This window comes from Paroedura picta, chromosome 6 (genome assembly GCF_049243985.1).
Source record: "Paroedura picta isolate Pp20150507F chromosome 6, Ppicta_v3.0, whole genome shotgun sequence".
Classification (NCBI taxonomy): Eukaryota; Metazoa; Chordata; class Lepidosauria; order Squamata; family Gekkonidae; genus Paroedura; species Paroedura picta.
Window position 1 is genome coordinate 67,419,857 of NC_135374.1, and position 12,380 is coordinate 67,432,236.

Consider the following 12,380-nt stretch of genomic DNA (forward strand, 5'->3'; position numbering starts at 1 on the left):
TCTGAAGATAATCTGCCAAACCATCAATACAGGAGATGGAGAATATATTCTAGTGAATGTGGATTTTTTCATTTGAGTTAGATAAGAAAAAATGAAGATCACTAAGTCAACCGATAAACTAAAGGGAGACTTTCAGCTACTGGTTTGGAATCAGATTTTGGAGTGCTGTGTGTATTAGGGTTGTATGAATATGTGACTATACCCACGATGAGCAACACATTTTCCACTGTTTTGTAACTTTAAAAAAATTGTTATAGGTTTGCCAGCCCGTCGTCCAAACATTTCTTGAACCTTCCTTACCATTCCATTGGCATCTCTTCTGGAGTAACCAGTGAACTGCGCAAGGCATTCCTCCACCTCATTGCTCCTGCTAAACGACGCAAAGTGAAAGAGTCAAAGAGGAGGCCAGACGAGAGCGGGTTCAAGTCTCCTATTTCACTTGCTTCATAAATGGGTGTGTGTGTGGGGGGGGGGGTCTCTCGAAGTCTCTGAAATGCTCCAGAACAAGCGCTTGGCGACTGGCGAGGGGGCTGCGATCACGGTAGGAAAGCACCGGCGGAGCGGCCAGAAACTGCAACTCCGCTCGGCGCCCTGAGCCAGGGGGCCGGAGAGAGGAGGTGGGGGAGCTTCGGCGCTCTCCGCCGGCGGGAAGCGGCGGAGAGGGCGGAGTTTGCCCAGGGTCGTCCCGCAGCCTTCTTGGAGTCGGTCTGTGTGCTGTGCCCCGTCTTCTGCCTGCGCTTAGCACGAGCAGGGCGCCCCCGCCGTGAAGCATGAGGAGCCCCCCGGTCTGCTTCGCCCTTTTGTTGGCGGTGGCCGCACGCTTCAGCCTCGCATACCAAGGTAGGGGGGGGGGGGGCTGGGGGCGGGGAGGGCCGTCGAGGAAAGGGAAGCGGCCAAATCCAAACTTTGTACACGGCCCAAGGCAAGCTGTGGGGGCCGGTCGCTCGGGCTGTATTCGGGGAGTGGGGTAAAGTAAGGAGAACGGCGGGGTTGAGAAGCCTGGGAGGGAGCAAGTAATGTTCCGGTACAGGGCACAACACCCCTCAAGCGAAGGAGCCTCTAGGAGGCCTGTGGCAAAGGGCGAAAGTGCCCTCTGAGACTGCAGAGCAGCTGCCGGAGATGCACTCTAAAAGCCCGTGTGGTGTGCCCGCTGGCCCCCCGCCCATGGGAGGCAGGTATAGTGTCATGGTGACTAGCAGATACAATCTTTTCCCCAGGTGAGTCTTTCATTCGCTATGACTCTAGCCCTCTCTCATAGGTTACAGTCAATACATGTACAAACCGTGTAGATTTGGATTTTCCTTCATATGTGTGTGGAGTAATTCTCAAGTTACATTCATTGCCTGTGCCTCTGAATGTGTGATTGAAACCAGACATTTTTATCCAGGCACTGGCTCTAGTTTCATTTGTAAAGTGAACAAACATTGGATGCTTCAAATGGGTAGCCGTGTTGGTCTCAACTAGCACAATAAAATCAGAGTCCAGTAGCACCTTTAAGACCAACAAAGATTTAATCAAAGCTCAAGCCCTGAATAAATGTTTACTGGTCTTAAAGGTGGTACTGGACTCTGATTTTATTAAACATTGGATGGATGCGTGTATGTACATGAAGGATGTACTCATGCTCACAGTATCGTGATCAGGGCTCTAGGAACACACCATGTGAGTTGAGTGATATGAGTGCCTGCCTGAACTGTGGTGACCTCTGCACTTCAGTGGGCCAAATCACCTGGTAAGTGTCTTTTATATGTGATGAGACACGGAAGTAATGCTTAAACAGACAAGCAGTTTGCCTGGGCTACTCGTGTCTCTTTGGGTGTTTATAGCTTCCAGTTAAAGTTATGGCATGTCAGCAGTGTGCATAATTTAGTGTATACAAGTGTTTGCGCCGGGTCATGGATGCCTTATGAGCTGCAAAACTTGTTTGCATGACCTTGCCATTAGTGATCCCCCACAAGAGCCTCTTTTTGTACCCACTGTCACTTCTAAATACATGTAAAAAAAATTCTCTATTGCAAATGCAGCACAGGGATTCCTTTATGAAGAACCGTTGGGGGGGGGGGGGGCGGCTTAAACTTGCATCTTCTGCCATTTTCTTGCTGAAAAAGCCCCCCCCCCCAGTGCTTTTACTTACGAGACATTTATGGCTTTAAAGACTAAACCAGAACTTCTAATTGTACCCAGAAGCAAATTAGGAAACCAATAGTGCTCTCTCAGTACCAGTGTTGTCTGCTCCCATCTGCAAGCATGCTTCTGACTGCTGAACTAAGTTTCTGGACAGAAGTGGCCCAGAAATAATCAATGTAGGAGTGGCCACAACTTGTACACCAACAAGGCTTGAGGAGCACTTTTGAATTTCACTTTGATCCTGAATGGGAAGAGGAACCCTATCCAGCACAGGGGGACCTCAATTCCAAGAAAATGTCACCTCCCCCATTAATATGGATTGAAATTAATTTTGTTCATCATCATCCTGCCCATCACTAACCCCAAGCAATCATTTAAGGCAGAGGTGTCAAAATCATTTGTTATGAGGGCTGGATCTGACATAAATGTCACTTTGCTGGGTAATGTGTGCCATAAAACCTAATGCCAGGTATGAGAGATATGAATTTCATAAAGGAAACAGGCAAACCCAATAGATATTTTGTACTCAAACTACAAAGATACTTTATAGAAATACTGTAAGGGTGTTAATATCTCCCTGACACTTACTCTCTCACTTCCACTGCCCATTGCTCATTAGGACTGCGACAGTATACAGGGACATAATGCACAGCCTCTGTCATCTGCCAATGACAGTTGGCAGATAATAACCAGTTGTTCATAGGCCAAATAAGAATCCTGAACAGACCAGTTCTGACATGCAGGCTGTATGTTTGACACTCCGTATTTAAGCCTTCCATCACCTGGTTCTGTTGAAAAGGAGACATATATTTTCAGTGTACTGATATATTCCAGTGTAATGTAAAGCTCCAATTATTTATTCTGGCTCTTTCATATCTGTTTCCATTTGGCAAATATATATGTACTTTTAATAGTATGGAAACAGTCATCTACTGTTTCCTCTTGTTGTATAAATTCTTCTATGACCAAAGGGATATCATGGTTTGAATCCAGTGGAGGATTTCTGTGAATCCATTAACTGGTGGCTGATTTTCACCAGTTAATCCCTCCTACTACAGACCTGCATCCCCTCCTCTGTTCTTGGTTGACCTTTACACCCAAGAGCAGTATTGGGGGGGGGGGGTAATCTGAGACAACAGGAAGTAAGGAAGTCCACTCTAAAAATCCTTCTATTAATGAAAATTATTGCTGGTTCCAATCTCATAATTTTTGAACTCTTTAAAGACTGTAGCTATATTTAAGTGTTAATGGCTCTGATTTTACATGTAAAGTATAGTAATATTATTTTGTAACATATTATGAGCATTACCAGTACTCTATTTTTAAGTCAGCTTTTCAGAAGTTCATTGAAGAAATCTAAATTGAAACTGTTCAATTATGTACTTTGAAAGTGGGTTCTCTCTCTTTTTTTAATGGTATGAACTCTTATGTACAGCTGCTGTTTCCTCAAAAGCATTCGGGATGACATCACACATGTGGAATCTTGTTCCATGTGGTGTATGTTTTATGTGGAGCTCAACAATGAGGCTATATACAACAATAAAAACAATACAAAGATATAGTACATCTTTTTAATATAAAATGGTTAAAAATCTATTCCCATGAAAACCTACATGCTATGAGCATGGTAGGAAGTGTGGATGGCAAGGACACAGCTGAAGCATACCAGCTGCCTGATGGATCACAATCACCCAAAGACCACCTGTGGAACCTAGGGAGGTCCTGCAAGGGACACACCTCTTCAGGCACCTGGTTCCACAGGATGGGGCCAAGGCCCTCATTGTCCCAAAGCAGGCCATTGATGGAATGAGAATCTTCAGTAAATTATGAGATGAAGATCAGAGAAGATGGGGAGGATCATGCTGGGAGAAGGGGTCCCAAAATTATGAAAGTCCCAGGCCATTAAAGGTTTTAAAGGTAAGTGCCAACACTTTGAATTTGAATCAGAAAGTAATTGGGAGCCAGTGCAGCTGCTGTAGGATAGGTGTTCTGTGTGCTGACCGGAACACTCCTGTTAGAAATCTGGTACCTGTGTTCTGAACCACTTGCAGCTTCTCAAGTGTCTTCAAAAGTAGCCCTGCATAGAGGGCATTATTGTAGTCCAGTCTTGAGGTGAATTACTGTGGTAAGCTTTTACTGAGACAGATAGGGAGCCAGTTTGTGGGACTTCCATAGATGGTAAAATGCAGTCTGTCACCAAGGACACACGTTTGTTCATGGAGAGCAAAGAATTCCTTACCAAGTCAACAATGAAGGATTGGTAGAAGTGGCCACTCCTGTCAGGGCAGCATCATTGTGGACACTGAAGTCCCAGCAGGGAGTCAGCTGGTAAGCTAGGCAGATGGTAAACCAGCAAGACTTCCACCCTCTCTCTGGCACCCCTTGCCAGAACCACACATTCAGTGCCAGTGATGTTTGGTGTCGGAGAAAGCATGTTTGAGGGAGAAAGAAGCTCGGATGAGAATTGTACCACATCCCCTGGTCTTCCTGTTCACGGTTGAATATCCTAGGGTGGTCAGCTGAGTGAGATCCACCACTTCATCCTCATTCACCCGGTCAAGTATGCAAGGTCAAAATTGCCTTTCTTAACTATCAAGGGATATTGTCTTATAAGCAATCTGACATTGCACATCAAGCTTGAAAAGGAGGGCAAAGAACCTGGATTTGCACATCATCATTTCCTGGGATGTGAAGAATATTAGAAGGGGACCAAGTATGTCCCCATCAGTCTCCTTCTAAACTTTTCTGCTACCATCGTACCTCCCACCTCCTCATTTTACAGAGATTCTTTGACCACCTAAGCACATCTCACAGCTTACTCTGGATTCCCTCTCATCCTGTGATAAAATCTAACCAGCTGTGCAGCAAATTTATAATGCGCAAAAAACACAATTAACTGAACTCATAATAGTCCAAGCCAAGTAGTAGACCTCCACCCTTCCCACCCTTACAGGCTGCAGGACCCACCCCCTCCAAAGAAAAAAAAATCACCAGCCATCTGTGATTTGCAAACTCTGCTGCCTCTGCTGGGTCAGAGCTGCAGCTGTGGACTCTACCTGGTTCTTTCCTGATGATCCAGCAAAGCAGTCCTCTTCTGTCACTAGGTGCTTAAAGTCATCCAGTCAGCCACTGCCTGAGCTGGCTCATTCTCATCAGATCTTGGAAGCTAAGCAGGGTCAGCCCTGGCTAGTATTTGAATGGGAGACCACCGAGGAATGCCATGGTCATGATGCAGAGGCAGACAATTGCAAACAATCTCTGAATGTCTCTTGCCTTGAAAACCCTATGAGGTCACCATATGTCAGCTTTGACTTCATGACACTTTCCACCACCACCATCCAGCCATTAATCCCACCATCTATCACTGAGTTTGCTTCATTCTCATGGTAGAAGTTCTGCACATTTTAAAAATTGCACTGTGCCAAATGTATTTGTGGTATTGTGGTATTTGTAGCAATTCAGAACAGGCTTCTCCTGAAATGGAATGTCAGAAGAGAGTTAGTAAGCAGGTATATTTAATTCATGTTGTAATGCAGGGTTCTACTGCTGCAGATCTGTTGCTTAATGGATGAATTCTGTGTTGTTGAGATCCTCAAGCATCCTGCATAAACAATAGCTACTCGCTGGATGTCATAAAATGAGCCAAGTAAATGCAATTTTAAACCAAGCTTTGTGTATTTTGTTATTGTTGACTTGATTCCAGTATCTTTTTGCTAATACAAATGTTTGGAAGACAGATTTATTCTGTTTCATAACCAAATTACAATTTAAATTTATCCACCTTATCCAAAGGGCTAAATTATTGATATATCTGCTGTTAAATTAACAGATGTACTAGTACTCTCTCCAGTTAAACTTTCTCTATATAGAATATATGTGTCATAATAACTTGTACGAGTGGAGTTTTCCCCTGTATAAACTCTTTGTGGACTGGCATTTGACTTTGTTATTGAAAACTAGCTTTGCAGATATAGTGCTAATTCCGTAATAAATAAAAGCTATATCTCCCTCTCATTGAGGAAGTACCATCTTGGTAATCCCATGGCCATGCATGGTGGCTTTTCCAAATTTTATAAGCCAATCTTTCCCAGTTCGTGTTTGCACACTGGGACAGGGATGGTGCTTTTATTGCTAAAATCCACATGAGGTTTGTTACATCAAAAAAGGAATCAGTGTCCTTTATTGTAAGGGAACATTGGAAAGGAAGACTCAGGGCCATTCCACACCCAGAAAATATAGTGAAAGACTTCCCTGTGCTGACGACATTTTTTTGGAGTTTTACACAACGTCATCAGCATCCAGCATCCCAGCAGCAAACCGGCAGGTACATCCTCCATTTTAAAGCACTATGTAGTTCAAGCGAGAGGAAAGCAACCAGCATACACACACTAAGGAAAGGTGTGGAGGCAAAGTAGCACTATCTCCACCTTCAGCACCCGCCCTTGCACCTGCCTCCCACTCCCTTCTCCTGGGGACAGGGCTTTTTTTTTTTTTTTGAGCAAACTGCCTGGAGCAACAAATATACATTAAATCGTCCAGGCAGAGCAGAATTTTTTTCCCCACCAGTTATCACACAAATCATGCCTCTTTAAACCCCACCCCCCCAAATCGGGAACAAGGTTACTTTTTTAAAGCTTCAAGGCTCATAATTCTAAAAGGGGTGGCAGTATGATTAGATGCATAGGCATAGCAACAGAGAAGGTTTACTTTTTTAAAAATAGCTTGCATCGCGGTCCCTTTAAAACAGGGAGAAAGGTGATTGGCTGCCTGACTTGATTATCGGGTGGAGGAGAGTTGCGTGTATAGTGCTTTCCTCTCCTCTGCCATTTCAAGTAGGCGTGCGGAATACCAAGAAGCGTGAGAAGGCAGCAAAGGAGAGCGAGAGAGCCAGGAAATAAGCAATGGCCAGAGGCGCAATTTTTTATAGCGTTACGCCATTGCGCTGGCCTAACGCTGTTTTTTTCAGTGTGTGGAATGGCCCTCAGCATTTTAAGTATCTACCAGGCAAGGGTGGAGAAAGATGCTGAGAGTACTTCTTGCCCTCTGGAGGTTAGACAAAGAAGCAGGAACAAAAGAAACTAAAATGTCAATTTCATGGGAGGATAATTTCCACTCACCATCTTAAACAAAGTCCTTCATGTGTGTCAATTTTTAATGTAATTTGATTGTTCCCTCCATTTGTTCTGTTACAGGCGTAAGTGTGCTGGATCCCTCATCCCCGGGACTGTGGAAGGTCCATTGATAGCTCAGATTGATTCAGATTAGTCTAAGGTTGCCAGCTCTTGGCTGGGAAATACCTGGAGACTTTGGGGGTGGAACCAGGAGATAGCAGGATTTGGGGTGGGAAGGGACCTCTGTGGAATATAATGCTACGGAGTCCACTCTCCAAAGCAGCCATTTTCTTCAGAGGAACTGATCTCTGTCACCTGGAGATGAGCTGTAAAACTGGGGGATCCCCAGGTTCTACCTGAAGACTGGCATCCCTAGTTTAATCCTTATGTAAACTTAACCAGTTCTACAAAAATTGAGTCCAATAGCACCTTTAAGACCAACAAAGATTTATGTAAGTCATGAGCTTTCGAGTGCATGGACTCTCCCTTGAATAAATCTTTGTTGGTCTTAAGGGTGCTTTTGGACTCAATTTTTGTTTTGCTACTTCAGAACAATACTGTTACCCGCTTGAATTTAACCAGTTCTATTTTACTACTTTAAACACTTTTTTTGAATTAAGAACTATGGGCCTTTCTTGGTCTCCTGTTTCAGTTTGTGCTGAAAGGGGTATGTCTTAGAAGTTAAATCTAGATAGGAAAGGGGAAAGGGAGATCTAGTATAGCTCTGTAGATACTGGAAGAGAAGGGAGACTTCTTTTAGAGGAGTTTCAAGAATGGAAGTTAATTTTCATTTATAATGGTAGCAATTCAGCTTAAATTATGCTGGTGTACATGTAAATTTGTCACGTGGTTGTGTCTGGTGCAATTTTGACAAGTGTTCATGTTCAAAAATTCTTTTTGACATCTAATTACTTTGTCATCATTTTTAAAATTATTCCTCCCAAATAGCCATGTCTTTGTCAGCTCACCCTTTTCACTTCCATCCCCCAAAAGTCTCTGGTTGCCCATTGGGAGTGTAGTGGAGCCTGGTGATAGAAAATGCCATCAAGTCACAGACGACTAATATTTATTAGGGGTTTGTTGGTGTGCCATTCTAACAGCGATTCTCAGTACAGGAAAGAATGAAAGGATTTCTCAAATTAAAGTTCTTAATTTCTTTTTTTAACTAATTGGAAAAATTGCCAAAACATACACCTTAGAAGTGATGTTACTGTTTATTTTTCCCCCACACTTCATCAGTTGTACTGAGGGCTTTATGGAAAAGCCTTACTAAATGTTAGCCAATGTGGGATGGCAAAGCATGAGTTAGTCTTAGCCATTCTGTCTCTGAATTACCACAAAGTTTACCCCTTCCAAGAATTGTACAACTGGCAGTTCTGAGATGTTTGTCACTGACTTTCCACTTCTGATGAAAAATTGCCTCCATAGCAGAACTTGGCTAGAAAACCTACAGTATTTGTTGGTGTATAAGACTACTTTTCCCCCCTGAAAAACATGCCTCCAAGTGGGGGGGGTCGTCCTATACGCCAGGTGCACTTCAGTTGGGATAGACATAGCTGCCCATAGTGGCCCATAGTACTGTAATGTAATGTAACAAACTCTATATTTTAAGTGGAAATGTTGGGGGGTCGTCTTATACGCCCAGTCATCTTATACGCCGGCAAATACGGTAAATATATCATTGTTTTCTCTTTATAAATGAGTTTCAAAATACTTGTTGCATATATAGATCTCCCCCACCCTCCTCCCTCAGATCATTCTGATTTAGGAGTGCTTCACATCTGATAATTTTCAAAGATTTCAGTGAGCTCTGGTAGTATAGCAGCTAAGGATGAACCGAGCAAGGCCATGAATTTATTAGTAAAGGTAAAGGTATCCCCTGTGCAAGCACCGAGTCATGTCTGACCCTTGGGGTGACGCCCTCCAGCGTTTTCATGGCAGACTCAATATGGGGTGGTTTGCCAGTGCCTTCCCCAGTCATTACCGTTAACCCCCCAGCAAGCTGGGTACTCATTTTACTGACCTCGTAAGGATGTAAGGCTGAGTCAACCTTGAGCTGGCTGCTGGGATTGAACTCCCAGCCTCATGGGCAGAGTTTTCAGACTGCATGTCTGCTGCCTTACCACTCTGCGCCACAAGAGGCTCATGAATTTACTAGTAGCCTTAGGCTGGCAAAGGCTCCCTGCCATCACCCTCCCCGTCCCTGCCACTGCCCTCTCTAGAGTCAGGGGCAGTGAGGCAAGGGGGAAGGCCGAGGCATGGGCGGGATCTCTGGGGTGGCTATGGATTTTGGGCCTCTAGCCCTGCATTGCCTCGTCCCACATCACCATTGCCCCAGGCTACAAAACTGCTAGCTACATATCTGGTTTTGAATGTAATAGCAAGCCACTGAGGTCGGATCCAGGCATTAGGGAGGGGAAAGGAGTGTTCTTGATCTCTTGAACATGATTTAAGATTGGAAATGTGATGAGCCATTTTGTATTCCTGCCGTTGAACAAATAGTATGTCCAATATGCTCTTCTTTCCAAGGCATACTGCTGGTCAAGAAAACCTTCTGTGTGTTACTTTCACTCCCACTCACAATCTCACATATTCTGGTTGAGGTAGAACTACTTATGTAGTCCTTAATAGAGAGGGAGTCTGGGAGAAGACTTTTGTTACAAACATTGTTTGAGAAGAGATTTAATCACTTCATAGTGCTTATAGCTCAGATAGCTCATCTTATAAAATTATTTTATTTGTTCCTCGTTTCTCCTGACCTCTATGTACTTACCGATCTTCCCACTAGCTCCCAAGGCCGTCTTGGCACCCTCTGCTTTGGGCATTTGTATGTGTGTATATGTGTATGTGTGTGTGGGGGATACTGTTTAGTTTTTCCATTCCTTTTCAAAGACCGTGACTATATTGTTCAAGAACTCCTTGAAACCTTGCTTACTTGGGATAATTGGCCACAGTTACTGAAGCAAGTTATTCTGAGATCTACTATATTAATATCTTTAAAAGCCTGACTGTGGTTATTTATCATCCCTTCTTTTCCACAGATGGAATCTGCTTTTCCCAATATGGAACTGGGTAGCATCCAAAACCTAGTATTTTCTTCTTACTGCAGCACAGGCGAAACACTAGGAGCATTATTACTATTTTTCTTTTTAAAATGTGGCATACATTTTTTTGTAAGTGAAATTAAGAAATAAATTGTCAATTAACTATTTTGTGATGCTGCTTTCTTGAGCATTCCTCAATCTGGCTTGTACAAATAAATGAAATATATTTTATCCACCTTCAAATACTTTGAAAATTATTTGGTATTACATTTATAGTGGTATCTTCATAACTGAAAACACATGCTGAGGCTTAAGCTCTATTGAGTTTCAAAGGCTTCACAGAGAATGATGGAGTTTCTTAGGCCTCATGTTTGTTTGTTCAAATTACGCAAGCGTCTTGCTTCATCCTTGGCATTATGCCATGCAATTTCTCATGACCACTGCTTTTATCTTTCTAGGCTCATAGCTTCTTAATAGTTTTGGCAATAGTTATTTTTATTATATATTAATTTCCATGATTTCTAGAAAGAGGCCAATGTAACAAAAAAAATCCTAAAACCATAGTGGGTCTCAAGAGTTCCACCTAGAGCATCTGGGATTCATATTAGAATAACCCATTCATTTCCATTTGACATTAGGCTGTCCTGCCTGGCTTAATTTTTTTGTAAAATGAACAATCTGGTTTTAAACAGACCATCTATTTGTCAAGAACTTTCAGGGCCATTACTAGATGTTTTAGGAGTGGGGCTATTTACTAATTTTCTGATTGGTACAAAAGTAGCAACATCAGAAATGGAGCTTTGCATGAGTTGGTGAAATCAGCTCATCGCTCTTAGAAAGGAGGTTGGCTTCAGTCCAATCCCATTGATCAAAAATATCTGGACATTTGAGATTTTCCTTGTCTTGAATGAACAGTGGGGTCAACATGAGGATGAGTATAGGTTAATGACCTCTTCAATTTCTTGAAACTCTGCACATGATCTGAGGAACCTGCGGCAGCCTTGGTAACATGTATTAAGCTGAGTTTAAATCAATTGTATTGCTTTCAAATAAAGTCTTTGTGCTTTATTACTGTGTCCCTTTCCCCTGTTTTTTGTTTGTTTTGCCCCTTTCCCCAACCCTTTCCTGTTTTTCTCTCTATAAAGCTTTTTTAATGAAGACTTTTTTGTGCCTCATTTAGGACAGTCTATTTCTGTAGGATATTTCTCTTAATCTCTTCTGCACAGGATGAATTGCCTGGGTTTATTATAGTTTATTATAGTTTATTATAATATATATATGTTACAGATTTATGCCTGGCTACTTTGTTATTGGTCTAGAACTGTGCTAGAAGGATATCAGTGGTGATAATAGGTTTCACGTTGAGGCCATAAGGCATAACAACCATGAGAACAAACAACATAAGTATCCAACAGCATGCATCAGATAAAAGGCATTAAAATATGAAATAAAACACTTAAAATAAGAGTAGCATTTTAAATTAGATTAAAATTCAATACAGACAGTTAGTGGATGTCTTTGGTAACACTGGAGACAAACATTTTCCTAATAATTACAGAAGAGAACAGAATTGGTAACCATCAAGGTAACAAATGGAAAAAACATCTGCCAAGAGAAACACCACACAATCCTCATCCTTGCCAGAAACCTCAGATAATGTTAGGATCAATTTTGACTGAACAATCTCATAAAGGACAAGACTGTAAATAATAGATAAGGCCTTCTACTTGAATAGAACAACAAGGACGCAAACACCTGTCCTGCAGCTCCTAGTTAAACCTACCCTGTAAGTTCACTGAGGGAAAGGTTTGAAATCAAGCACTAGTGAAAGCCTTCCTTAAAAGGGCATAGACTAGGTCGTATAAATAACAAGAGAAGGAGATTGTCTCGGTGGGCCAGTCTAGATATTCTCATGAGGTTTCTGTGGCATATTCCAAGGACCCCTTTGGTCTAAGGGAGTTTCTCAGCAAGGAAAAGCACTTTAATTCCTTCCTTCTATAATAGCCATGTTTGTCTCTCCAGGCTTTAGATTCTTTGGATAAATATCTAATTTAAGACAAGTCTGTCCCAAAGACATTTTAACACAGTGGTACCCTAT

General features: G+C 42.5%; 1 protein-coding gene across 3 annotated transcripts in view; it reads left to right on the forward strand.

Annotated features, from left to right (window-relative positions):
* Window positions 1–516: 516 nt before the first annotated feature.
* Window positions 517–12,380, forward strand: part of SRPX (sushi repeat containing protein X-linked) — a 38,549-nt gene continuing 26,685 nt past the window's right edge. The window contains exon 1 of one of the 3 annotated variants that reach the window (XM_077342924.1): window positions 517–840. In XM_077342924.1, coding sequence (XP_077199039.1) covers window positions 771–840 — 70 coding nt within the window. In that variant the 5' untranslated portion in view covers window positions 517–770. The remainder of the gene's footprint in view (window positions 841–12,380) is intronic. The other 2 variants (XM_077342923.1, XM_077342922.1) reach the window with 2 other exon arrangements.